We start from the raw sequence: 27,584 nt of genomic DNA, 5'->3' as shown, positions 1-27,584 counted from the left end.
CTGGTTGGTCCTTAATAATGTGACAGTCAGACAGTGGCCTGAATGACTTTAATGACTTGTGTTCAACAGAGATGACATCGTCAGACGAGAAGTACACCAACTAAAAAAGAAACGATGAAAATACTTCACCTGTTTTTTTCTCTGTATAAAAATTATCACTTACGGAAAAATACAATCTGTTAACCGAGAGTAAAACTGGTGAAAATCTAAAAATATCTACATACACACATACAGACTTTGCATTTTCAGACACGTCTTGAAACATAAATAAATATCAAACAACAACTACGTACATACAGTGGCTACGATCGGTTGTGCACTAGTACACAGATCTTAAATAAGAATGCAGGTCAGGGTTACTTTTAAAAAAGTACACATTTAAAATGTTGAATATCCAACACAGTCCACACCAATATCTTACAATAGAGGAGCGAAATTTAAGTAAATATAAACACTCTCCTAATTTTGTTTTTTTACCAAATTAAAACATCACTATTCAGGAAATGTAGCAAACATTAGGTGTGACATCTCCTCCAGGTAGATCATGCCTCCTCTTGTATCTTTGTCCCTCAGTTCTCCTAATCTTCTGTGGAGACCTGTTGAAGACAGGAAACAGGCACTTAAAAGGCATGTGGAACACACTTTCCATTTAACCAGAAATAAACCATTAAGCAATGGATCAGTGAAAGGTAGTTAGGCGCGGCTGTGCTCTCCATAACACTACTGCTTTATGACATACCCAGCCCACATCAATAGACTGGTTGATACATGCATTCAACAATACAAAATACACACTTCTATAAGTAAATGTACATGCTACCTGTGCTGTGCAGTGGTAAATCCAAGCCATCTCAGGTGACTCTGCTGTCTGCTGTAAGACTGTTGTTCCCGTCATCTACAGCAGGTGGTGGTGTTGTACTAGACCGGGTTGAGAATGGGTGTGACTGAACAGATACACTGTTCTCGTCTGTGCTGCTGGTGGGCTCTGCCATCGCTCTCTCCTCCCAGCGAGGCTCCTCATGCTCCTCTTCATCACACCTCAGAGCCGCATCCTCATCCTCACACAGCGGGAACACACGAGTCTCCCACGGGAAACAGGGCTGGGGAGGGGAGGAAGGAATAATGAGGGCAACATACGAGGAGTACATTACATTTATCACTTTCATCTGTGGGTAACACAGCATGGGCAACTGAATGTCAAAAATTAGATTGAGCTAGTATAAACACACACCGTACATCATTCTCCCGTGATAAAGGGTTAGATTTAAAACCAAAATTCATGCAAGGCGAGTATGGTTCCTGTGACCTTCACACCCACATCCTGCGCATCAGGGAGCCTGCAGCCTTCCCTCGATGTGTGAGAGTGGGCACTCTCCCTACCTCCTGACAGACACCACCACCACTATCATTACTAGCAGGGTCGGGGAGTAACGGATAACATGTCATGGATTTTTTTTTAACTGTAACTAATCCATTACCAGCAAAAATAGTGTAATCGGATTACAGATATTGAAAAACTAGATGATTACTTCTAAGATGACTTTTAAATTCAATAAAAAAAAACATGACACCTTTGTTTTCTCAATGACATTCAAATCAGCATTGAAAAAAAGGTGCAAGTTTAAGTTTGTTCCACCTGAGCGAGTCTGACCACAAGTCAGAGACCACTATGATGACACACCGAATGTGTTTGATGGGTCGCGGGGAAAAGATCAGGAATAGGTTTTTGTAGGCTACAGTTCAAGCTGTCTTCCAATGGTGCGACTGCTGTCGGCATCCAAAGATTATCCAACTTGAATAAACACTTGGAGGTACGGATGACAGCAGTGGTGTAGTTCACAGGCTATACAGATATCACCTATTATTGATGTCTACATAGCGCAATGATGTGAATCACACTGCTGCTCTCTCATTTAGCTATTTGTACCTTACAGATTGTGGTTGTGGTTTAACCGTAATGGTTGAACTGAAGAAGTTTAAACTACCTATCAATCATTGATTTTGCAACCAGTGGACAGCCAGTGAAAAATGTGATCTTGGAGCAGCTGCATAGTGCAGATCCCAATCTATAGAATAAAAGTTTGAGGCCGTTCCTCCCTTCTAAACTCCTCCATGGTATTGTGCTCCATACTGTCAAAAACAAGTTCAAATTAGGAAGACCACGAGTGGGGTTTTAATTGCTCAATCTAATTCATGCTGCACATGACTTTGATAGACTTAAACAGCTGCAAATTATCGAGATAAAGTGTCTACCATAAAAACATACAGAGCATTCAGAAAGTATTCAGAGCCCTTCCCTTTTTCCACATTTTGTTACGTCACAGCCTTATTCTAAAATGGATTTTTAAAAAGTATTATCTACACACAATAACCCATAATAGCAAAGCAAAAACTGTTTAGAAATTTTTGCAAATGTATTAAAACAAAGAAAACAAAATATCACATTTACATAAGTATTCAGACCCTTTAAATCAGTACAGCGTCACAACTATTTTCATGTCTATCTAGAGATGTTAGATCGGGTTAAAGTCTGGGCTCTGGCTGGGCCACTCAAGGACATTGAGACTTATCCCGAAGCCATTCCTGCGTTGTCTTGGCTGTGTGCTTAGGGTCATTGTCCTGTTGGGCGGTGAACCTTCGACCCAGTCTGAAGGCAGGTTGTCGTCAAGGATCTCTCTGTACTTTGCTCCATTCATCTTTCCCTCGATCCCGACTAGTCTCCCAGTGCCTGCCACTGAAAACATCCCCACAATACGATGCTGCTGCCACCACCATGCTTCACCGTAGGGATGGTGCCAGGTTTCTTCCAGACGTGACTATTGGTATTCAGGCCAAAGAGTTCAATCTTGGTTTCATCAGACCAGAGAATCTTGTTTCAGTAGGCAGCTCTCTCATCCATTTAAATACAGATGATACAGTCTCATACTCAAATGGCACCTCCCCAGATTCTGTGTTAAATGCTCTACAACAAAGTTCTTAGTGTCCAACAAGCTTTCTCTGCCCTTAACCTTGTTCTGAACATCTCCAAAACAAACGTAATGTGGTTTGGTAAGAAGAATGCCCCTCTCCCCACAGGTGTGATTACTACCTCTGAGGGTTTAGAGCTTGAGGTAGTCACCTCATACAAGTTTTGGGAGTATGGCTAGACAGTACACTGTCCTTCTCTCAGCACATATCAAAGTCCTCTATTGTAATCGCTTCTCTTTCACCCCAACTGACAAACTAACTCTGATTCAGATGACCATCCTACCCACGCTAGATTACGGAGATATAATTTATAGATCGGCAGGTAAGGGTGCTCTCGAGCATCTATATGTTATTTACCATTCGGCCATCAGATTTGCCACCAATGCTCCTTATAGGTCACATCACTCTATACTCCTCTGTAAACTGGTCATCTCTGTGTACCCGTCTTGGTCTTGGTGGCTCCCAACTTCTTCCATTTAAGAATTATGGAGACCGCTGTGTTCTTGGGGACCTTCAATGCTGCATACATTTTTTGGTACCCTTCCCCAGATCTGTGCCTCGACACAATCCTGTCTCGGAGCTCTACGGACAATTCCTTCAACCTCATGGCTTGGTTTTTGCTCTGACATGTACTGTCAACTGTGGGACCTTATATAGACAGATGTGTGCCTTTCCAAATCATGTCCAATCAATTGAATTTACCACAGGTGGACTCCAAGTTGTAGAAACATCTCACGGATGATCAATGGAAACAGGATGCATCGGAGCTCAATTTCATAGCAAAGGGTCTGAATACTTATGTAAGAAAGGTATTTAGTAAATTTTTTATAAGCAAAAATGTCTAAAAACCCGTTTTCACTTTGTCATTATGGGGTATTGTGTGTAGATGAGGATTTTTTATTTACTTAATCAATTTTAGAATAAGGCTGTAACGTAACAAAATGTGAAAAAGGAGAAAGGGGTCTGAATACTTTCTGAATGCACTGTAAACAATAGGCCTATAGCAAAAGCAGCATATGGCATCCATTTTTCACATGTAAATAACACTTTTCAGTGGTGCTCAAAGCATGCCATTCCATGACAGCAGCATTTATTTCTCAACTCGAAGCAATGACCCAATCAGTCCATGACAACAAAAATCATAAAGAACAGTAGGCTAAATATGTCCTTACACTTGGGTTATGCTCAGGTAAAATAATTAGGCTAAATCTACTGTATATTACCAAGTCCTAGTCTTGAAGATCAAGTGGTATTACATTAAATGGAATGACTGGACATCTGTCACACTGATTTTGTATGTAATTAATAGCTGAAATCAGATTATTATCTGTGGTAGAAACCAATGGGTTAGAAGAAGTCTACATAACAAACCTATAAAAGTCAAATGCAACATCCATTTATGACCAGCTATGTAAACGCTAACATTGTAGGATAAATCAATCTCTTACATAAAATCCTAATCTCCATATCTCACCCAAGTTAGACGGTTTTCTCTGTTACCGCACGGCAAGCGGACCCAGAGCGCCAAGTCTAAGACCAAAAGGCTCCTTAACAACTTCCATTAGACTGCTGAACCATTCATTAAAATCACCACCAGACAATTTACATTTTATTTTAACCTACTTGGGCTTGTAAGTAAGCGTTTCACAGTAAAGTCTACACCTGTTGTATTCGGCGCAAGTGGCAAATAAAGTTTGATTTGATCAGGAAAGTCAGCGAGTCATATTTTAAAGTAAAACCTCTAATTCAGCTTGATCATTAGAAGACTTGTGTATAACAAACTAGCATTGTTTCTGCTAGCAACTCCTCGGCATTATACTTAATAGCTTATTGATTAGAATGTTCCTCAGTTAGCAGCAGGGTTAATAGATGGTAGTACCAAGACTTCATACTCAGAATGTAACAAAGAGCTGAACCGGGATCCAGACTTTAGGTTGGTAGAGACTAGACAGTGAATGTCCTTTCTTACCACCCACTCCTCTAAGGCTCCGTCCGTGTCCAGATGGTTCCAGTCCACGTGAGTGCTCACGTCACCTCCGGTGTCACCCCTGACAGCACAGTCCCATACAGAAACACCTGCTCCATCGTTCCTACTGCCAGACCTACAGAGAGAGGCGATTCATTAATTTATTTTAAAAAAATACTGCAACAGAGCAAGAGAATGTCGGACTTCATTCTCAAAGGAAAAAAAACAGACACTGTGTTTTGAATTGAGATCCAGTGAGGTAAGAAGATTTACTGCAGGATCAATCAGCAACAGCAAGGTGATGTGTGGTGTGCCCAGTCCCCACCTGGTGGTGCGTCTATAGTGTCTGGTCTTGTCCCAGGAGGTCCAGCGGAGTTTCTCTCTCTGCTCACACTCCAGGTGCCTCTGGGAAAATGTCTTGTCACACAGCAGCTCCCCTTCCTCCTCCTCCCTCTCCTCCAGGGGTGGGTTATCAACCACTCTCCAGCTACAGGGAAGGAGGGAGGAGCAGAGCAATGTGTAAGGTGACGGAATACACTACATGGCCAAATGTATGTGGACACCTGCTCGTCTGACTTCTCATTCCAAAATCATGGGCATTAATATGGAGTTGGTCCCCCTTTGCTGCCTCAACAGCCTCCACTCTTCTGGGAAGGCTTTCCTCTAGATGTTGGAACATTGCTGCAGGGACTTGCTTCCATTCAGCCACAAGAACATTAGTGAGGTCGGGCACTGATGTTTTACGATTAGGCCTGGCTCGCAGTCGGTGTTCCAATTCATCCCAAAGGTGTTCGATGGGCAGTGGTGTAAAGTACTTAAGTAAAAATACTTTAAAGTACTACTTAAGTAGTTTTTTGGGGTATCTGTACTTTACTATTTATATTTTTGAGAACTTTTACTTTACTACATTCCTAAAGAAAATAATGTACCTTTTACTCCACACATTTTCCCTGCCACCCAAAAATATTTGTTACATTGTGAATGCTTAGCAGGACAGGAACACGGTCCAACTCACACACTTATCAAGAGAGCATCCCTGGTCATCCCTACTGCCTCTGATCTGGAGGACTCACTAAACACAAATGCTTTGTTTGTAAATTATGTCTGCATGTTGTACTGTGCCCATGGCCATCGCTAAATAAAAATAAATAAAAATGTGTGTGATCTGGTTTGCTTAATATTAGCAATTTGAAATGATTTATACTTTTACTTTTGACACTTAAGTATAATTAAAACTAAATACTTTTAGACTTTTACTCAAGTAGTATTTTACTGGGTGACTTTCACTTTATTCATTTTCTATTAAAGGTATGTTTACTTTTACCACCATTGTCGATGGAATTGAGGTCAGGGCTCTGTGCAGGCCAGTCAAATTCTTCCACACCGATCTCAACAAACCATTTCTGTATGGACCTGAAACAGGAAAGGGCCTTCCCCAAACTTGCCACAAAGTTGAAAGCACAGAATCATCTAGAATGTAATTGTATGCTGTAGCGTTAAGATTTCCCTTCACTAGGACTAAGGGGAATATCCAGAACCATGAAAAACAGCCACAGACAATTATTCCTCCTCCACCAAACTTTACAGTTGGCACTATGCATTCAGGCAAGTAGCTTTCTCCTGGCATCCGCAAAACCCAGATGTGTCCCTCAGACGGAGAAGCGTGATTCATCACTCAAGTGTTTCCACTGTCCAGAGTCCAATGGCGGCGAGCCTTACACCACTCCAGCCGACGCTTGGCATTGCTCATGGTTATCTTAGACTTGTGTGCGGCTGCTCGGCCATGGAAACCCATTTTGTGAAGCTCCCGTCGAACATTTATTGTGCTGATGTTGCTTCCAGAGGCAGTTTGGAACTTGGTAGTGAGTGTTGCAACCGAGTACAGACTATTTTTGCACACTACGCGCTTCAGCACTGAGTGGTCTCATTCTGTGTGTCCTACCACTTCGCGGCTGAGCTGCTGTTGCTCCTAGACATTTCCATTTCACAATAACAGAACTTAACAGTTGACCGGGGTAGCTCTAGCAAGGCAGAAATTTGACCGACTTGGTGGAAAGGTGCCACCCTATGACGGTGCCACGTTGAAAGTCACTGAACTCTTCAGTACGGCCGTTCTACTGCCAATGTTTGACTATGGAGATTGCATGGCTGTGTGCTCAATTTTATACATCTGTCAGCAACGGGTGTGGCTGAAATAGTTGAATCCACTAATTTGATGGGGTGTCCTCAGATCATAGGACATCAAAGAACACTCATTTCTTGGGAGGTTTGATCAAACTCAAAATACAGTTCAGCAAAAACTGGTGGCTTTAGCTTTTGTTGAGAAGTAACTCAAGCCAAAGAACAAGCACCAGAAGCCATACCTGGGCGTTATAATATCTCTGTACTGAAGTCTCTCCACCTTGGTAGTGGCAGCCAGGGACATAGGGATGATGATGTTGTCAATGTTGTAAACACTCTCTCCCTGACGTCTGCGGATTGGGCCCTGAGAACAGAATAGCATAAAAAAATACTGTAGCATAGCTCACTAATCAACAAGCGGGCTATATGCCTATAATGCACACCGTTTGTTCTAAACATCTCCACTAGATGTCAGTATTCATTACAAGGCAATTGTCAAGATATTAGTTGGTTTATCTATCCTTCTATTTCCAACATCCCCATGAGGACAAAGACTATTTTAAATTGAAGGGTTAGGTATAGGGTGAAAATTAGGGATATAATTAAAGTAAGGTTGAGGAGTTATGGTTACGGGTTAAAATTAATGGTAAGGGTTCTAGGGAAAATACGATTTTGAATGGAAATCCATTTTAGGTCCCCGCGAGGATAGAAGATCATAACGTGTGTATGGTACCCGTTTGCGTGTGTGTGGGGTCTGGGGTGTAACGGCATCCTCCAGGCTATCCTCGGGACTGTCCTCAGGGTCTGACAGCTGAGACAGGAAGTCCTCCTCATCTAGAGACCAACAACATCTAACTGTTAACGCCATGGGTCGCTCTGTAACAAGCTACATAGCATACATGTAATGACCACACTCGCAGGCTACATGTATGTAATAACTAGTTGGATATGTGTAGGACAACATAGGAAATCAGGATTTGGCTAGAGGTTAGGTCTTTTTCTAATCAAAATTAATGTTGGATAGATCTCAAAACAGCAGGCATTCCTGATTACTGAGTAAAAATCCCATCCCAGGGATCATGCATACCTTCCATGGTCCTGTGGGTATGTCTCCTCTTCCTCCCCCCGCGATAGACTCTCCTGTGTGGGGTCTGAGCAGAGCCCCCCCACCTGATATTTGACACACCCCTGCCCCCTTCCCACAGGTGCCTCCCATGCTGCTTGTGGCGGCAACCTGGAAGCACACAGCACCCATGTTAAAGTGGAACTGACAGCATTCTAGCAACATGAAATCTCATTCAAATACAACCAAAGGAAGAATTACACTTTTTTTTTGTATTATTATTATTTATTTTTTTACATTTTATGACAAGAGAGCAGATATGGTCATTTTCACGTTTTCATAAATTCATAGAATATTTGGGAATTACGTATACTAAGACATTTGTGAAAATTCTATAGCAATATAGAGTGGGAAAGCGGGTGTGCGTTTGGACAATTAACAGACACTGCAGCAAATAAAACCTAAAAAAAATAATCTGTCTCATCCAAAGACAAGAGTCTACACAGACAAATTCAATTTCTCTGAAACCAAGCACCCAAGCTAACTGGCTAAAGTTGGCTAGCTACTTCCAGACACTAATGAGAGAACACCTCACTCTGACCATTTTATTAGCAGTGCTGTTTAGCTAGGCTGTTTACATGATATCTAGAGCGCTCGTGACTAACTATGACTTTTATTGCCAACGTTTACTGACAGGTCATATTCAGCAGGTGTTGTGCGTTCATAAATTCATCAGTTATTCTGCGCTCTGGCACACTCAGACAAGAGTGCTCTAAAACCGGATTAGATAGCATATCTCTTCGTTCGCAAATTCACTCTCTGAATAACTGTTATCCAGTTAGTTATTCTTGCTAGCTAACCAAATGATACCAGTTAGCTGGAGCTGTGTATAGCCACTGGAAAACGAGGGGAAAAAGTCACTCACTCACTCTTCCAATGATATGTCATCCTCCTAGCAGCTAGCGATTTAGCTAACGTTAGGATCCGTTGTTTTTTTTTAGCTTGCTACATAAATAGATATGCTCTGACATTCTCCCAGAGGTAGATACATTCGTCTTTTTTTGTCCAAAATATTGAGTCATTGAAACTGAACAAGTGCATCCTGAATGGGGGCCGCAAACTATGTACCAGGCCAATTATGATTTACAACCTGATAGCATTAAATTATACGAATCTATCCTGCCAACAACGTCATGGAATGTTGAGTCAAATAGAACCTATTTTTAAAACCTCTTATAAAGTTGGTTTTGTAGCATAAACTGGGAATTGTATCTTTTTGACTGATACTATGATTGTCTGTTTCATATCTGCAAACTAGTTAAAATGTTGTCAGTTCCACTTTAACTCAACAGCGAGGGATTCCCCTCGTCTGAAGCCATCCCTCAAACCCCCCATAAGATTAAAAGGCTTGGTTAGAGAGTTGCCTATAACAACAAGCCAGCATAATGTTTAACTATCAGTCCCATTAGGTTAAATGTATTCCTTCTCAATGCTCTCTCACCAGCTCTACAGACAATCAACGTCTATGTCATGGTCCTGTTTCATTGTTAGGAGAACAAACATGTTGGGGGGCTGATAATTACATAGACGCTATCGTAATACACAGTGTGAGCTTTAAGGCTGCAGGGCTGAACAGGACAAGTGGTGCTGAATCCAATGGCAAACCTCAAACTTCCACCACTGTGTGCTTCCTGCCTGTCAGGGCAAGATTAGCAGGACAAAACCTGAAGCTCTCATCTTTCCCACTCACACACAGTCGCCCCCTCTCTCACACACACACCGTAGCCCCCTCTCTCACACACAGTCGCCCCCTCTCACACACACACATACCGTAGCCCCCTCTCTCACACACACACACACCGTAGCCCCCTCTCTCACACACACCGTAGCCCCCTCTCTCACACACACACAGTCGCCCCCTCTCACACACACACAGTCGCCCCCTCTCACACACACACACAGTCGCCCCCTCTCACACACACAGTCGCCCCCTCTCACACACACACCGTAGCCCCCTCTCTCACACACAGTCACCCCCTCTCACACACACATACCGTAGCCCCCTCTCTCACACACACACCGTAGCCCCCTCTCTCACACACAGTCGCCCCCCCTCACACACACATACCGTAGCCCCCTCTCTCACACACACACCGTAGCCATCTCTCTCTCACACACACCGTAGCCCCCTCTCACACACACATACCGTAGCCCCCTCTCACACACACACACCGTAGCCCCCTCTCACACACACACACCGTCGCCCCCTCACACGCACACACCATCGCCCCCTCACACATCGTCGCCCTTCTCTCACACACAGTCGCCCCACACACAGTCGCCCCTTCTCTCCCTCTCCCACACCACATAGCCCCTCCCTCTCACACACCGTCGCCCCCACTCTCACACACAGTTGCCCCCCCTCTCTCACACACCGTCGCCCCCTCACACACACACCGTCGCCCCCTCACACACACACACACACACACCGTCGCCCCCTCTCTCACACACACACCGTCGCCCCCTCACACACACCGTCGCCCCCTCACACACACAGTCGCCCCCTCACACACACAGTCGCCCCCTCACACACACACACCGTCGCCCCCTCACACACACACACCGTCGCCCCCTCACACACACACACCGTTGCCCCCTCTCTCACACACACACACACACACCGTCGCCCCCTCACACACACACACACCGTCGCCCCCTCACACACACACACACCGTCGCCCCCTCACACACACACACACCGTCGCCCCCTCACACACACACCGTCGCCCCCTCACACACACACACCGTCGCCCCCTCTCTCACACACACACACACACACAGTCACCCTCTCTCACACACCGTCGCCCCCTCTCTCACACACACACCGTCACCCCCTCTCTCACACACACACACCGTCACCCCCTCTCTCACACACACACACACACAGTCACCCTCTCTCACACACCGTCGCCCCCTCTCTCACACACACACCGTCACCCTCTCTCACACACACACCGTCGCCCTCTCTCACACACCGTCGCCCCCTCTCTCACACACACACACACCACCCCAACACACCCACCACACACAAACCACCCCAACACACCACACATCCACCATACCACACCGCCCCACACCACACTGCCCCAACACCACATCGCCCCCACACACCCACAGTCACCCTCTCTCACACACTGTCGCCCCCTCACACACACACCACCCCAACACACACACCCACCCACCACCCCAACACACACCCACCACACACAAACCACCCCAACACACCACACACCCACCATACCACACCGCCCCACACCACACTGCCCCAACACCACATCAACACCACATCGCCCCCACACCCACAGTCACCCTCTCTCACACACTGTCGCCCCCTCTCACACACACACCGTAGCCCCCTCTCTCACACACAGTCACCCCCTCTCACACACACATACCGTAGCCCCCTCTCTCACACACACACCGTAGCCCCCTCTCTCACACACAGTCGCCCCCCCTCACACACACATACCGTAGCCCCCTCTCTCACACACACACCGTAGCCATCTCTCTCTCACACACACCGTAGCCCCCTCTCACACACACATACCGTAGCCCCCTCTCACACACACACACACCGTAGCCCCCTCTCACACACACACCGTCGCCCCCTCACACGCACACACCATCGCCCCCTCACACATCGTCGCCCTTCTCTCACACACAGTCGCCCCACACACAGTCGCCCCTTCTCTCCCTCTCCCACACCACATAGCCCCTCCCTCTCACACACCGTCGCCCCCACTCTCACACACAGTTGCCCCCCCTCTCTCACACACACACCGTCGCCCCCTCACACACACACCGTCGCCCCCTCACACACACACACACACACACCGTCGCCCCCTCTCTCACACACACACCGTCGCCCCCTCACACACACAGTCGCCCCCTCACACACACACACCGTCGCCCCCTCACACACACACACCGTCGCCCCCTCACACACACACGCACACACCGTTGCCCCCTCTCTCACACACACACACACACACCGTCGCCCCCTCACACACACACACACCGTCGCCCCCTCACACACACACACACACCGTCGCCCCCTCACACACACACCGTCGCCCCCTCACACACACACCGTCGCCCCCTCACACACACACCGTCGCCCCCTCACACACACCGTCGCCCCCTCACACACACCGTCGCCCCCTCTCTCACACACAGTCGCCCCCTCACACACACACACCGTCGCCCCCTCACACACACACACCGTCACCCTCTCTCACACACCGTCGCCCCCTCTCTCACACACACACCGTCACCCCCTCTCTCACACACACACCGTCACCCCCTCTCTCACACACACACACACACAGTCACCCTCTCTCACACACCGTCGCCCCCTCTCTCACACACACACCGTCACCCTCTCTCACACACACACCGTCGCCCTCTCTCACACACCGTCGCCCCCTCTCTCACACACACACACCGTCACCCCCTCTCTCACACACACACACACCACCCCAACACACCCACCACACACAAACCACCCCAACACACCACACATCCACCATACCACACCGCCCCACACCACACTGCCCCAACACCACATCGCCCCCACACACCCACAGTCACCCTCTCACACACTGTCGCCCCCTCACACACACACCACCCCAACACACACACCCACCCACCACCCCAACACACACCCACCACACACAAACCACCCCAACACACCACACACCCACCATACCACATCGCCCCACACCACACTGCCCCAACACCACATCAACACCACATCGCCCCCACACCCACAGTCACCCTCTCTCACACACTGTCGCCCCCTCACACACACACACCGTCGCCCCCTCACACACACACACACCGTCACCCTCTCTCACACACCGTCGCCCCCTCTCTCACACACACACCGTCACCCTCTCTCACACACACACACCGTCACCCTCTCTCACACACCGTCGCCCCCTCTCTCACACACACACCGTCACCCCCTCTCTCACACACACACCACCCCAACACACCCACCACACACCACACTGCCCCAACACCACATCACCCCCACACACCCACAGTCACCCTCTCACACACACCGTCGCCCCCTCTCTCACACACACAGTCACCCTCTCTCACACACACACACACACACAACAACCACAACCACCCACCACCCCAACACCACAACCACCCACCACCCCAACACACACCCACCACACACAAACCACCCCACCACACACAAACCACCCCAACACACACACCCCCACCCCACCATACCACACCGCCCCACACCACACTGCCCCAACATCACATCGCCCCCACATCGCTCCACACACACCCCCACCAGACATCCCTCCCACAGCTCGCCCCCCCACACACCCATATCGCCCCCCCCACACACCCACATCGAAGCTACACACACACCCACCACATCGCCCCCATACATTGCCTCCACAAACACCACATCACACACACACACCCCCCCACACACACACTAACATCTCTCCCTTACCATCTCCCTCTCTCACAACATCTCCTCCCTTCCCACCTACTGCTAAAGAAACCCAAACCCACAGAGAGTGGCAAAAAGAGAAATGGCGATCTTCCACATAATAACTGTCAGTAGAATATTCTTATGGTGTTTGTGTTGTTTGTTTTTAGCTCAATCAATGTCCGTGGGGTGATATTCAGGTTGACAGGAAATCGACTGGAGCTGTGTGAGTTACGGCTCTAAGACAGTGCTCTCCTCATCAGTCACAGCCCAGTGCCCACAGCCCCTCTAGCCAGCCCATAGCTCCAGCCACGGCTCACTGCCTCAGAACCCCTCCCTTCTGCCCAGCGAGGATCATTGGGATTGTTTAGGATCATTAACCTCCCTGCAGGGAATAGCCAACAGAGCAAGTAGCGAGGAGCAACAGTAGATTAATGATTAGACTGGTTGACTCAGAGCATGCTGCTGTGAAAGTACCCCAGTAAGATGCCAAAGAGAATTACTGTTAAAATAATTTCTCAGAATACACTGTTCTGTATTCTATTTTCACACCTATCTTGGTCAATGTAAATGAACAATGAAGTAAAGTATTGTATGGTACCTTTCACCCTCATCTACCTACCATCAGAATATTATAGCCATTTCCAGACAAAAGAGTTGAAGCATACAGCTCAACAGTAATTATAACACAACAGTAATCACTTGCATTAGTTAACCCAAGCAGACATTTCCATAGCTATGCTGTTTTAGGAGAGATGTGCCTACCGGAGAAGAGAGAGAGAACAGGGTGTGGTACAGTAAAGTTAGCTTAACACAATAACACATACAGTATCATAATGTCTGTCCAGCACAGTGAGAGATGTGCCTACCTGTGGTGAGACAGAGAGCAGGATGTAGTATAGTGTGACTGGTCCTGGAGGTCAGGGAGCTGCTGGAGGAGCAGGCTGGGTCAGAACACAGTGCCAGGGGATCACAGGAGGCACAGGTGAGACAGAGGGAGGCTGGGTCCTACAGGAGAGAGAAAAGTTCTAGAATAACTTACACCCCAAGACCAGGTGTGGATACCACTGATTTAATGCAGGACATTTTTATGAACTCAAACCACCTGTGGCTCTTGAAGATAGTAGCCTATTGCTATCAGAGAGTCACCAACGACCACCACAAACTCATTAGCAAAGAAATGACCCAGGGGAATGTGTGTATATGTTTAAACATACAGACGTGACTTAGCCCCCCCTCAGCTGGTTTCTCAGCTCTGCTAACATTCAGCCTTACTATGCGGTTGCTGTCACTGTGACCTGGAGGAGCAGCCAGTCGCTCGGCTAAAGTCGTGAACAGCTTTCTTCTCTTTCCTCCATTAAAATCTCAGTAGGCTTGGCACATTGCCTTCCTCTGTAATAACATCAGCTAGAGTGAGGTGTCCCTGGCTGGCTTGCTTTTTGGCTTGGTGGGGAGAAACTGGAGGATTAGTAGCAGGACTGGAGAGATGGATACACTGACTGTATGTGTTCCAAATTGGCACCCTACTCCCTATATAGTGCACTACTTTTGAACAGAGCCTTATAGGCAGTGTGTTGCAGGTTGAAGCTCTACTCTGGAGCAGGTTGATATTTAGAAGTCAGAACAGACTAAATCAAGGGTTTGGAATAGCAGTCATGGAGGGTGTCACATTAAAATGAACTGCTCCACTCTGTGTTTTGTTAAACTGCTGGAGAGAGCTCTTCACAGCACCATGATGAGACTATAACATCTCAGACACACAGCACAGGGTCCCTTTCCAAAAACTACAGCTACAATTAATACTCCACTTTAAATAAGCCAGCAGTTCACAGGTTAGTAAACCTTTGTTCTCAAAGAGTTAATATCATCCCTGTTTTTATTTATACATACCAAAAACACTAATATGCAAGAGTTTCTATAACTCATTCTCCAATGTCAAGATGAGTCCCTCTGCATAAACAAATAAGGCCAGCTTGATTTACTCTCTTATCCTTCTTTAAATGTAGTATACGTCAATCATCTGACATTTCATTATTGGCAGCAGGTGTGTGTGTGTGTGTGTGTGTGCGCATGGTGTTGAGGGATGCTACCTGCTGTCTGTGGCTGGTGTGGGTAGTGTTGAGGGTTGCTACCTGCTGTCTGTGGCTCGTGTGGGTAGTGTTGAGGGTTGCTACCTGCTGTCTGTGGCTTGTGTGGGTAGTGTTGAGGGTTGCTACCTGCTGTCTGTGGCTCGTGTGGGTAGTGTTGAGGGTTGCTACCTGCTGTCTGTGGCTGGTGTGGGTGGTGTTGATGAAGAGTGGTGGTTTGTGATAGATCACCAGGGGTCGGGTGCGGGCTGAGACACAGGTGGCGTCCACTTGGAGGAGGTGTTGTTTTCTGCGGTTCACTCTCCTCCTCTTGGGTGCCTTCTGGGAGAAGGCGTCATATCCTCCCAGGACCAGGCCACTGCAGGGAACAACAGAGGGGACACTTAGTATATGGGCCAAATGGCATGGCACCCAGAGGCTCTGGTCAAAAGTAGTGCACTATAAGGAATAGGGTGCCATTTGAAACTCAACCTAAGTCACTAAACACACAGCACTTTATTCACTCAACACACAAATGCAACAGTTCTATTGATAGAGAGCTGCCCAGATGCCCTTAAACAACGCAAAACACAAACAATCCAACCCAGTGTTCCAGTCAGATATGATCCGTATTCCATGACATCCATGGCAGCGTGGGAGTCAGATCAGAACAGGGTAGGTGAAGACTTTTTATTGAGAGTAAAAAGGGGGCAAGAGGAAGTAGGAACCTGAGCTTAATGACTGATCCAAATCACAGCTGGACATTGTAAAACTTTTCCAAGGGTTATTTTAAGGATAGCTAGAGCATGTTTAATATCACTAGTGATGGATGGGAGATCTGAGGTCCTCTCTGGGCTGTAGAGTAGGGCTTCAGCACAAATGGCACCCTATATATTTCCTACCCTATGGGCCCTGGTCAAAAGTAGGGAATAGGGTTCCATTTTTGGTACCTAGACTAGCAGATACTGGCTTTAGAACATTGCTAGTCCAACACTCACTGGGGGCCTGTTATTTCCAGCTCTGGTGGGACAGGCTTCCCTTGGTTACAGGAAGTGAAATGATTTTGTTCATTATCCTGCCAGATCACAGTAACCTCCTTGGCCCTCCTAGACCCCACCTCCCTGTCCTCTGAATCAGGCTTTACATTTCTTAGATAAAAAAACACTATGCTGTGCTGCCTGTGACAGAAATAAAAACAGCAGCTCTGTGAAGTCCTACAGTACAGCACCTTTGAGGGTAGTTGGTACCACCCAAAGAACTCCACAACCCTAGTCTGTTAGAGGGAGTGGTTGTGCCTAAAAACAGGGCTGTCCAGGAACCATAATGTCACTCTCATTTAAATTAAAATAAAACAGCCCTGCCTACAGGATCTAGTTTCTGGCATCTCAGTAATCCACAGAACAGTGACTGAAATTCCACAAAGTCCTTCTATTCTTTATAGAAAACCATTTGATCTGGCTTTTGATTGACAGCTTATGCCTGATTTCTATTTTCTTTGACCCTCTGACGTGGTAAGCAACAGTGGAACTGGGAGCAGTAGTTATAATTATTACAGGAGAAAGACTGTTTTATTTTTATTTCATTTAACCTTTATTTAACCAGGTAGGCTAGTTGAGAACAAGTTCTCATTTACAACTGCGACCTGGCCAAGATAAAGCAAAGCAGTGCGACACAAACAACAACACAGAGTTACACATGGAATAAACATACTTTTTCTATTGTATTATTGACTATATACAAAGTGTGCAAATGAGGTAGGACAAGGGAGGTAAGGCAATAAATAGGCCATAGTGGCGAAATAATTACAATATAGCAATTAAACACAGGAGTGATGGATGTGCAGAAGAGGAGTGTGCAAGTAGAGATACTGTGGTGCAAAGGAGCAAAAATAAATAATAGTATGAGGTGGGATGAGGTAGTTGGATGGGCTATTTACAGATGAGCTATGTACAGGTACAGTGATCTGTGAGCTGCTCTGACAGCTGATGCGTTAAGTTAGTGAGGGAGATACGAGTCTCCAGCTTCAGTGATTTTTGCAGTTCGTTCCAGTCATTGGCAGCAGAGAACTGGAAGAAAAGGCAGGAAAAGGAGGAATTGGCTTTGGGGATGACCAGTGAAATATACCTGCTGGAGCGTGTGCTACGGGTGGGTGCTGCTATGGTGACCAGTGAGCTGAGATAAGGCAGACTTATAGATGACCTGGAGCCAGTGGGTTTGGAGACGAATATGAAACGAGGGCCAGCCGAGGAGAGCATACAGGTCGCAGTGGTGGGTAGTATATGGGGCTTTGGTGATGAAACGGATGGCACTGTGATAGCAAATTGGATGCAGTCTGAGTAGAATGTTGGAGGCTATTTTGTAAATTACGTCACCAAAGTCAAGGATCGGTAGGATAGTCAGTTTTACGAGGGTATGTTTGGCAGAATGAGTGAAGGATGCTTTGTTGTGAAATAGGATGCCGATTCTAGATTTCATTTTGGATTGGAGATGCTTAATGTGAGTCTGGAAGGAGAGTTTACAGTCTAACCAGACACCTAAGTATTTGTAGTTGTCCACATATTCTAAGTCAGAACCGTCCAGAGTAGTGATGCTGGATGGGCAGGCAGCGATTAGTTAAAGAGCATGCATTTAGTTTTACTTGCATTTGAGAGCAGTTGGAGGCCACGGAAGGAGAGTTGTATGGCATTGAAGCTCATCTGGAGGTTAGTTAACACAGTATCCAAAGAAGGGCCAGAAGTATACAGAATGGTGTCGTCTGCGTAGAGGTGGTTCAGAGCATCACCAGCAGCTAGAGCGACATCATTGATGTATACAGAGAAAAGAGTCGGCCCGAGGATTGAACCCTGTGGCACCACCATAGAGACTGCCAGAGGTCCGGACAACAGGCCCTCCGATTTGACACACTGAACTCTATCAGAGAAGTAGTTGGTGAACAAGGCGAGGCAGTCATTTGAGAAACCAAGGTTGTTGAGTCTGCCGATAAGAATGTGGTGATTGACAGAGTCGAAAGCCTTGGCCAGGACGATGAATACAGCTACACAGTATTGCACTGTCGTTAGCAAAGTGTAGCGGACTAATTACAGAAAACTGTTGGAATATCGTTTTTTTTACATGATCCTGGGTCAAGGTTACCTTTTTCACACTACCGGGCCAAACCGAGTTGTACTGTACTGGCTGCGCTGGCCACGCAACTACCATAGGTGCTGGAACCCAGGAAGAGTAGCTGCTGCATGAGCAACAACTAATAGGGATCCTAATAAACTAAACTGCGCAGGAAATGACAATGTGGGCTGGTGGGGCTCATTGGGTCTACCTGCTGAAGACTCTCTTGTTCTGTCCTTTCCACCTGCAGGAGATGGGAGAGGAGGAAGGAGAGAGGTTCAGAGGAGGCATCAGGCTGTTCACGATTTGGCTCAGCTGGGCACTCTGTGGGGACAAGGACAACAACAGATCATACTCTAAATACAGTATCTACTGAACTGAAACATATAGGCCTATAGATCTACCACCTGCTAAGCAGTATGGTAGATATGTCCCGACTCCCCAGACCTGTAATCTAATGTGAAGTGAGGCTTTCTGGTTGGAGAATGTCCAGTCACAACCACTTAGAGTCAAGAAGACAAAGGCCAGCAGCACTACAACCAGACTTCCCCCTACATAAAAACCAGAGATGTACTGGGAGTGGAGCTGTCCTATTAACAGCAGCAGGGCTAGACTCTCACAGATTGCAGTGCGTGATTAACCACTAAACCAGGAAACAGCAGTAACGGCTGCTTTGGTCCTTTTGACTAATCAACATTTTTGATTTGATGATTTGCTGGGTTAAAAAGCCCTCCAATCTCTGTGACATAACTAATGCTAAATCATTACATATATCATTGGACCCTTACAGGACTCATTTGAAAAAGAGACTTAAAACGCAGCAAAAAGAGAAATGTCCCCTTTTCAGGACCTTGTCTTTCAAGATAATTCGGAAAAATGCAAATAACTTCAGATGTTCATTGTAAAGGGTTTAAAATAAACGTCCCATGCTTGTCCAATGAACCATAAACAATGAATGAACATGCAGCACCTGTGGAACGGTCGTTAAGACACTAAGAGCTTACAGACGGTAGGAAACTAAGGTCACAGTTGTGAAAACATAGGACACTAGAGAGGCCTTTCTACTGACTCTGAAAAACACCAAAAGAAAGATGCCCAGGGTCCCTGCTCATCTGCATGAACGTGCCTTAGGCATGCTGCAAGGAGGCATGAGGTCTGCAGATGTGGCCAGAGCAATAAATTGCAATGTCTGTACTGTGAGACGCCTAAGACAGCGCTACAGGAAGACAGGATGGACAGCTGATTATCCTCGTAGTGGCAGACCACGTGTAACAACACCTGCACAGGATCGGTACATCCGAACTTCACACCTGCGGGACAGGTACAGGATGGCAACAACTGCCCGAGTTACACCAGGAACGCACAATCCCTCCATCAGTGCTCAGACTGTCCGCAATTGGCTGAGAGAGGCTGAACTGAGGGCTTGTCGGCCTGTTGTAAGGCAGGTCCTCACCAGACATCACCGGCAACAACATCACCTATGGGCACAAGCCCACTGTCGCTGGATCAGACAGGACTGGCAAAACGTGCTCTTCACAGACAAGTCGCGGTTCTCTCTCACCAAGGGTGATGGTCGGATTCGCGTTAATCGTAGAAGGAATGAGCGTTACACCAAGGCCTGTACTCTGGAGCAGGATTGATTTGGAGGGTCCGTCATGGTCTGGGGCGGTGTGTCACAGCATCATCGGACTGAGCTGGTTGTCATTGCAGGCAATCTCAACGCTGTGCGTTACAGGGAAGACATCCTCCTCCCTCATGTGGTAAACGTTCCTGTAGGCTCATCATGACATGACCCTCCAGCATGACAATGCCACCAGCCATACTGCTCTTTCTGTGCGTGATTTCCTGCAAGACAGGAATGTCAGTGTTCTGCCATGGCCAGCGAAGAGCCTGGATCTCAATCCCATTGAGCACGTCTGTTGGATCAGAGGGTGAGGGCTAGGGCCATTCCCCCCAGAAATGTCCGGGAACTTGCAGGTGCTTTGGTGGAAGAGTGGGGTAACATCTCACAGCAAGAATGGGCAAATCTGGTGCAGTCCATGAGGAGATGCACTGCGGTACTTAATGCAGCTGGTGGCCACACCAGATACTGACTGTTACTTTTGATTTTGACCCCCCCAGGGCCACATTATTCCAGTTCTGTCAGTCACATGTCTGTGGAACTTGTTCAGTTTATGTCTCAGTTGTTGAATCTTTTTATGTTCATACAAATATTTACACATGTTAAGTTTGCTGAAAATAAACGCAGTTGACAGTGAGAGGAAGTTTCTTTTTTTTGCTAAGTTTAGGTCTCAATGTTACTGTCGAAGTAAAGGTTAAATAAAAAGTAAAAATGTACCTGTCTCTGTATGTTCCTGAGGAGGCGTGTGGGGCTGCTGGGTTCGTTCTCCGTGTCGGAGGGAGGGTCTCTGCCCCTCGATGTGAACGGCAGCCCTGCCGTCTCCGTTAGTAACGTCTGCTGAATCTGCCCGTCTGTCATCGGCTGGGAATCCGCCAAAACCACACCCCCCTGAGACCACAAACACACTACTATCAACGCCACAAGGGCATATTCACACACCAAATGAAGCTGGTGAGGCGAGGGCGGCTCATATGGCTTATGCAAACCATGTGCTTGAAAGCATTCCAGCCATTACTATAAGCCAATGAAGTGCCACCGGCCCCCACTAATTCACACATGATCATAGGACAGGTCGTGAGGGAGGTCATGGTGTTTACAGCTGTCTGGGGACAGCAGGAGGAGAGGGCTGTTATGACTGCTGATGAGAGCTGATTGACAATGAGTGAATTAGATCTGGGAAAACTAATGAGAGATTAAAAACACCACAGGCACTTTACAAGAACAGGTCCACACTGTGATGTCACACACACACAGGCGCATCTAATTATAAAAGGGCAGAGGCTGACTAGAGGAGGAATGCTGCACCTCCTTATCTAAAACACAACCTTTAATTAACTAGTCAAACCTCAGAAGGCTTTGTACAGAAGATAGAAAACAAAGTCAAGTGACAGACAGGCGTATGACAACCTCACCCCCCCTGCCTGGTCTAGAGCCTAGGGGATCGAGTCCTCTCTGTGTGTGTGTGTGTGTGTGTGTGTGTGGGCCAGGGTTCACTAGGGGCCTATGGAACTGGGTCTTACCTTGGTGGAGGTGATCTGTTTGTGCAGGTCCCCCAGTTGTTGGATGCGTCCCTCAAGCTCTGCCACATGCAGCTGTAGCCAGGTCCACCCGCTGCCCACCTCAGCCCTCTCCCTTTGCCACCTCCACTCACACCTACTGGAGAGGGAGACAGACAGACACAAAGAGAGAGGTAGAAAGAGCATATGACTAGACAATCAATTCCATATTTTTCTAGATTCATAATATCTGTAGGTTTTGTATCCTTTTTTTCTTATTTCCCCCCCCATCTATTAAAAAGACAACCTTTTCCTTGAAACAGGTTGAACGGTTGGAGTGTGTGTAGGTTTACTGACCTTTATAACATAAATAGCCCAGCACAACAAGAGTACAGAGGCTGAGGACATATGGTTCATATTTACACAGTACCGTCAACAAATAGCAAACACTATGACCTACATTATAAAGCACTAGATGAAAATGCTACTTTTGCATATCAGCTTTTTCTTATTATATGGCAGATGAGGGGGCTTTATTCTTATTCTGTTGAGTATAAAGTATATCTAGGCCACAAATAAATCATTAGAAAACTGTGTAGGTTTCCATGGAGCTTCTGACTGCGTTCCACTATTACTGTAGTGCAGGGTTAGACGTTGGTTTCTGGCAGGCAGTTCCACAGTCCAGTTAGGTTAGTTACCATGGCTCTATGTAGCGACCCTGGGAATGCCAGGAGCAAGCCACTTAGAGTGGACAACTAAAGGGAACATTTTTCATCAGACAGGCTGGGTCGGCTGGTGACTGGTGCGGCATAGACATAAATAGACCCCCACGCGAACAAACACAGGCCCAATGCTGTAACACTGTAGCCTCCTCTCAAACTAAGAACACTACAAGTTTGGTTTCATTTTACAGTAAGGAAAGTGACAAAATGACTTTTGACATCCTGAGTTGCAGGCTAGGTGGTGGAACGTATCCACAACGTAAAAGTGTAAAAAGCTGCCACCCCCATCCCTAGTCAAGCCGTCTCCGAGGAGAGGAGAGGAGAGGCACTTCCTCCCTCCCTCTCGGGTTGCAACATAAACAAACAGCCCACAGGACCTGGGCATTATCTCCATTCTCCAGAGACACTGCTGCCGCCCAATGGAACACCCTCTCCCAGCCACTCTCTGCCAGGCCAGCTCAACAAAGATAAATACACAGCGGCACTGGAGCGGTTCTATACTGCTGGTGCATTTCTTTACTCTTGCAGTTACACACAGGTTGTTTTCAGCCCTGATCCCAACTGAGGAAAAAGCCAGCCTGTCTGTATTAACTAAGCTCTGCTTTCTTAAACACTTATTTCTCTAGTTGTATGTCTGGGCATAAAGTAAAGCTTACAGCTGGGATGGCCCATGGATCAAACCGCCCAAAATTACTATTTTAAATAATATACACTTCCATTTAAAAGTTTGGGGTCACTTAGAAATGCCCATTAAAATAACATCAAATTGATCAGAAATACAGTGTAGACATTGTTCATGTTGTAAATGACTATTGTAGCTGGAAACGGCTGGTTTTGAATGGAATATCTACATAGGCGTACAGAGGCCCATTATCAGCAACCATCACTCCTGTTTTCCAATGGCACGTTGTGTTAACTAATCCAAGTTTATCACTTTAAAAGAAGAATTAATCATTAGAAAACACTTTTTCAATGATGTTAATAACCCAGCTGAAAACTGTTGTTCTGATTAAAGAAGCAATAAAACTGTCCTTCTTTAGACTAGTTGAGTATCTGGAGCATCAGCATTTGTGGGTTCGATTACAGGCTCAAAATGGCCAGGAACAAAGCCCTTTCTTCTGAAACTCGTCAGTCTATTCTTGTTCTGAGAAATGAAGGCTATTCCATGAGAGAAATTGCCAAGAAACTGAAAATCTCATACAACGCTGTGTACTACTCGACTTCACAGAACAGCACAAACTGGCACTAACCAGAATAGAAAGAGGAGTGGGAGAAACAGACGCCTCACAAGTCCTCAACTGGCAGCTTCATTAAATAATACCCGTAAATTGTCATTAATAACATTTTTTTTTTTACTTCTGCTCTAGTGGGCAGTTACCTAAACTTACAGTAATCATGTTCCAATTATTGACTGGGTTGGCCACCATTGATTTCTCACTCAGAGTGACTGCAAACATTTCTCACCACCCTATATATTTATTTTTTAGAATTGCAGAAAATGTTGCTTAGGGACCCCAAAAGGCTAGGGCTGCATGTTTGCATGTGGGTACACAGACCCATAAGCCATTGCGGCCATGAGGAGTTCAGATTTTTGTGGCCCCCACTCCCATCAAAGTTGCCCATACCTGGTTACAAGGTGTACCCCTCATTTCACTTTCAAATATTTATCCTAGTCTGCCACAGTAACTCCCACATCAAATTATGAACATATGTGAGTGGAACTGAAAGAGGACAGAAATCAAGAGTTTGACTTACCAATTTTTTCCTTGTAACCATTGTTATCACATTTTGCAGGAAGAGGGGCCAAAAATGGCCCCATCCAGTCTCAGAAGAGGAGATATTCCCAGGGGAGGTGCATGCCATAACCTCTCCCCATGAAGGAGCTAATGAAAGGCCACAGAGACAGACCATCCTACCCCATAGAAATAGAATGAATAGAATAGGAACCGTTCTTTGTTCTACCCAGCAGGAGACAGGGGCTCCAACAAAGACAAGACTGCTGCTGCCAAGATGATGCCAGACCCAAACCACCCCTCCGCCCTGTCAAACAAATCATCACCCCCCCCCCTTCCATCTCTTCTCCCCTGTTCCCTGAGCTCATAAACCTGTAACTCTTTCTCATCCCCCCCCTCCCGCCCCACGCAAACCCTGTCTCCTTCCTCAGTCACTACATTCCAGACAGGGAGAGCAGGTTACCTGGCGATGTGCTCCCGGCCTGGAACTTAAACACAAACCGGCTCATCTTTGCTACTTACTTAAAAGTTCAAACCTCCCAACAAACTATAATGAGAAACATGAAACCTTCCTAAATGCTGGATGATTCAAATGCTAAGAAACCTGGCGTGATCACAGTATTTGAGTCTCAGAGAGCTGTTACTCCTACCTAGGCAGAGAGACACACCATAGCAGAACCATTATTACATCCTCTTAATTTAGCCCTAAACACTTTCCTCGTCTCATGATCTGGGTCACACAGACTTCAGAGGAGGACTCAAAGGGCTCTTCCACCGAGGCAGTGTGTGGGGGTGGATATATGGCCTTACAAAGTATGTGTTTATGTACCTGGCCTGGATGTGGGTTAGAAGAGGAGAGGGTCTGTTCTGTTCGTACTGTAGTAGATGGTCAATTGAATAGTGGAGGAATCTGCTGCCTCTGCCGCAAACTAAAGAGGTTATATGATGTTAACAACCGGTTTTGTGCATTGAATGCGGTCAAGTGAAATGTAATTTCAAGTGTAAGGTCTGTGTTTTTCCACGTATAATTCACTCACTGCCACACATATGGCATGTGTTTCTCATAGCCTACCTCTGCCCTTAACCCTGTTTATTTAGCTGTGATAACCCACGGTGGTATCCAGGAAAACACCACAGCTCTTTAAAATTATGCCTGAAATATGAGAAACAGACCCAAGCTCAAACAAAGCTACAGGTTCAGCTCACAGCTTTTAACAAAACTCATCCAGAAACATAGTTAACTCTGAAAATGCTGTGTTCCTGTTGCACACAGTTAGGACTACAATGTTTTTGCATCCCAGTCGAGCATGAAATAGATTTCTCTACCATTCTTATTCAACTGAACAGACTTCCTGTTTCTCATAAGTAATTAACAGGTCTACAACATCATTACAGCACATTACCAGAATGTCTGTACTCACACTGGTTGAGACGTGGTCCCCCATTTCTGCTCAGGCTCCAACTCTTCATCTGAGCTGCTCTCTGTGGCATCAGAGTCTACAGCCTCCTGAACCCCGCGCAGCACGGCCTGGGCATAGCGCGTAAACTCCTGGATGTCTGTGGAGGGGGATGGAGGTAAGGAGGTCTGCAGTAGGGCACGGCCCTGGGTCCTGCGGCTCAGTGTACCTGTCTGTCTCTGCCCCGTGGCTGGATCAAAGGGCTTGGTGTTTGCAGGGGGTGAGAGGGGACCTGGGGTCTCCCTGCCCTGACTCCCCTTCAGACCCTCCAGCTGGAGGCTGCAGTGGCGAGAGGCGTGGTCCCCTAGTAGAGCTTGAAGTCTCCTCTGGAGCCGCCCAGCCCGTCCTAACTGAGACGTTTGTTGGGAGAGATGCCAGTGGGTCTGCTCTCTCAATGCCTCCTCTACCAATGCAGTCACAGGCTGCTCCAGGCCCTGGCTCCTAGCTCCCCTGACCCACAGCTGTGTTGGAGATGTGTCTGTGCTGCTGGAGCCCCCCTCCTCCTGCCTCTCAATGAGGGGTGTGGGGACAGCAGGGTTATACTGGGACATGAGGTCACCCTGACAGTATTTTGAAGGGGACTGGGGGATATCATAGCCATCTGGTCCATGGCCACTGTGTTGACACTGCTGTTGCTGCTGAGCCACAACTTGGCTATTGTGTTCAGGGACAGGAACCAAATACATGTCTTGTGCACCTGGACAGGCAGCCAGGGATTGCTTCAGGTTTTTGTTGAGAGACAGGAAGCTGAGCAGGGAACCAGGGCTGGAGAGAAGCACTGTTTTGTACTGGCCAGCCGAGGCCTGTAGCAGAGGGGACAGGAGCGAATCGGCAAAGTCAAGGGGACTCTTGCTTGAGCAACAAGTGTCCAGAAAGGGCAGAGAGGCGAGGTTGAGCCACACCCTCTGAGCATAGCTGTCCTCCATCAGTTTCAACTGAGGATCACACTCGATGTTGAGCATTGCCCCATCTGCATCCATGTTGCTGGACGCCAGGTGCATTCCGTGGACGTCTTTGGAGAGCTTGGTCAGGGCTGGGGCCATTCCCTCCAACCAATGATGTCACTGTTGTTCTCTGTCACACCAGAGGATGCCAGATCTGCCTCAGACTTTCCCTTGACCAAAAAATAAAACCCTGTCAGCACTTCATCCAGCAAGCTGAAAATAAACTGGAAATACTAAAAACTGCAAATTCTGGGTAGGAAAACATCCAGACAGTAGCTACACAGCTAGGTACATTAGCTTAGCTATAGTGATAAAGATGAAGTCAGAAAGAAACCATTAACGTTAGCTAGCGATCATCATGGATGGCTCAAACAAGTCAATGAACTGACGAGGTGGGAACTGTGCTGATATTTATAATTGTCGAACTGCAGTCAGAGACATCAAACGTACTCGACTTACTAACAAGACCGTTTGCAAGAATAAATCAAACACCTTAATCAGCTTGAAAGCTTCCTGGAACACAAAAACGGGCACGGAACGTCAAGTTGAAAATAACGTATCGACCATCTTTTTGCTATTCATCTTGAATGAAAATTGACAGGGTCCACGAAAATGATATTCTTGAAGCCTTGATTTATTTCGTGAAAAGCTAAGCCTTTCCCTCATTTGACATGCTAACCGCAAAAGTCTGGCTAGACAGTTTATCAGAAGATCTTTCGGGTTGACAGTCCCTTCTCCGTGGTCCTATTTATTTCCAACTGCCATGGAACGACGGCTACTGCTGCTGCTCTGCGTTTGACGCAAT

The 27,584-nt window shown here is 46.9% G+C and overlaps 1 protein-coding gene across 2 annotated transcripts; it reads right to left on the bottom strand.

Moving 5' to 3' along the window:
* Positions 1–34: 34 nt before the first annotated feature.
* On the bottom strand, positions 35–27,584 carry LOC139380217 (KAT8 regulatory NSL complex subunit 1-like protein). Of its 2 annotated transcripts, none has more exons than XM_071122711.1 (13): positions 25,800–27,584; positions 21,948–22,083; positions 21,145–21,315; positions 19,018–19,130; positions 15,897–16,083; positions 14,508–14,646; positions 8,142–8,288; positions 7,788–7,888; positions 7,297–7,418; positions 5,259–5,420; positions 4,937–5,069; positions 821–1,100; positions 35–596 (listed from the first exon to the last, which is right to left on the bottom strand). In XM_071122711.1, exons 1-12 carry the CDS (start codon positions 26,876–26,878, stop codon positions 852–854), a joined length of 2,739 nt encoding a protein of 912 aa, XP_070978812.1. In that variant the 5' UTR covers positions 26,879–27,584; the 3' UTR covers positions 35–596; positions 821–851. The 2 variants fall into 2 exon arrangements, with proteins under 2 accessions (XP_070978812.1, XP_070978813.1); XM_071122712.1 differs by having other exon boundaries at positions 21,948–22,080.

Source organism: Oncorhynchus clarkii, chromosome 22, assembly GCF_045791955.1.
Source record: "Oncorhynchus clarkii lewisi isolate Uvic-CL-2024 chromosome 22, UVic_Ocla_1.0, whole genome shotgun sequence".
Classification (NCBI taxonomy): domain Eukaryota; kingdom Metazoa; phylum Chordata; class Actinopteri; order Salmoniformes; family Salmonidae; genus Oncorhynchus; species Oncorhynchus clarkii.
This window is presented reverse-complemented; position numbering and strand designations above follow the sequence as displayed.

Coding starts and splice junctions, on each gene's coding strand:
- LOC139380217 (XM_071122711.1), bottom strand. CDS start 26,878: ATGGCCCCAGCCCTGACCAAGCTCTCCAAAGACGTCCACGGAATGCAC. Junction 7,889..8,141: donor TACCCACAGGACCATGGAAG/GTATGCATGATC, acceptor GTTGGTCTCTAG/ATGAGGAGGACTTCCTGTCT. Junction 5,421..7,296: donor AGAGATATTATAACGCCCAG/GTATGGCTTCTG, acceptor CCTTCCCTGTAG/CTGGAGAGTGGTTGATAACC.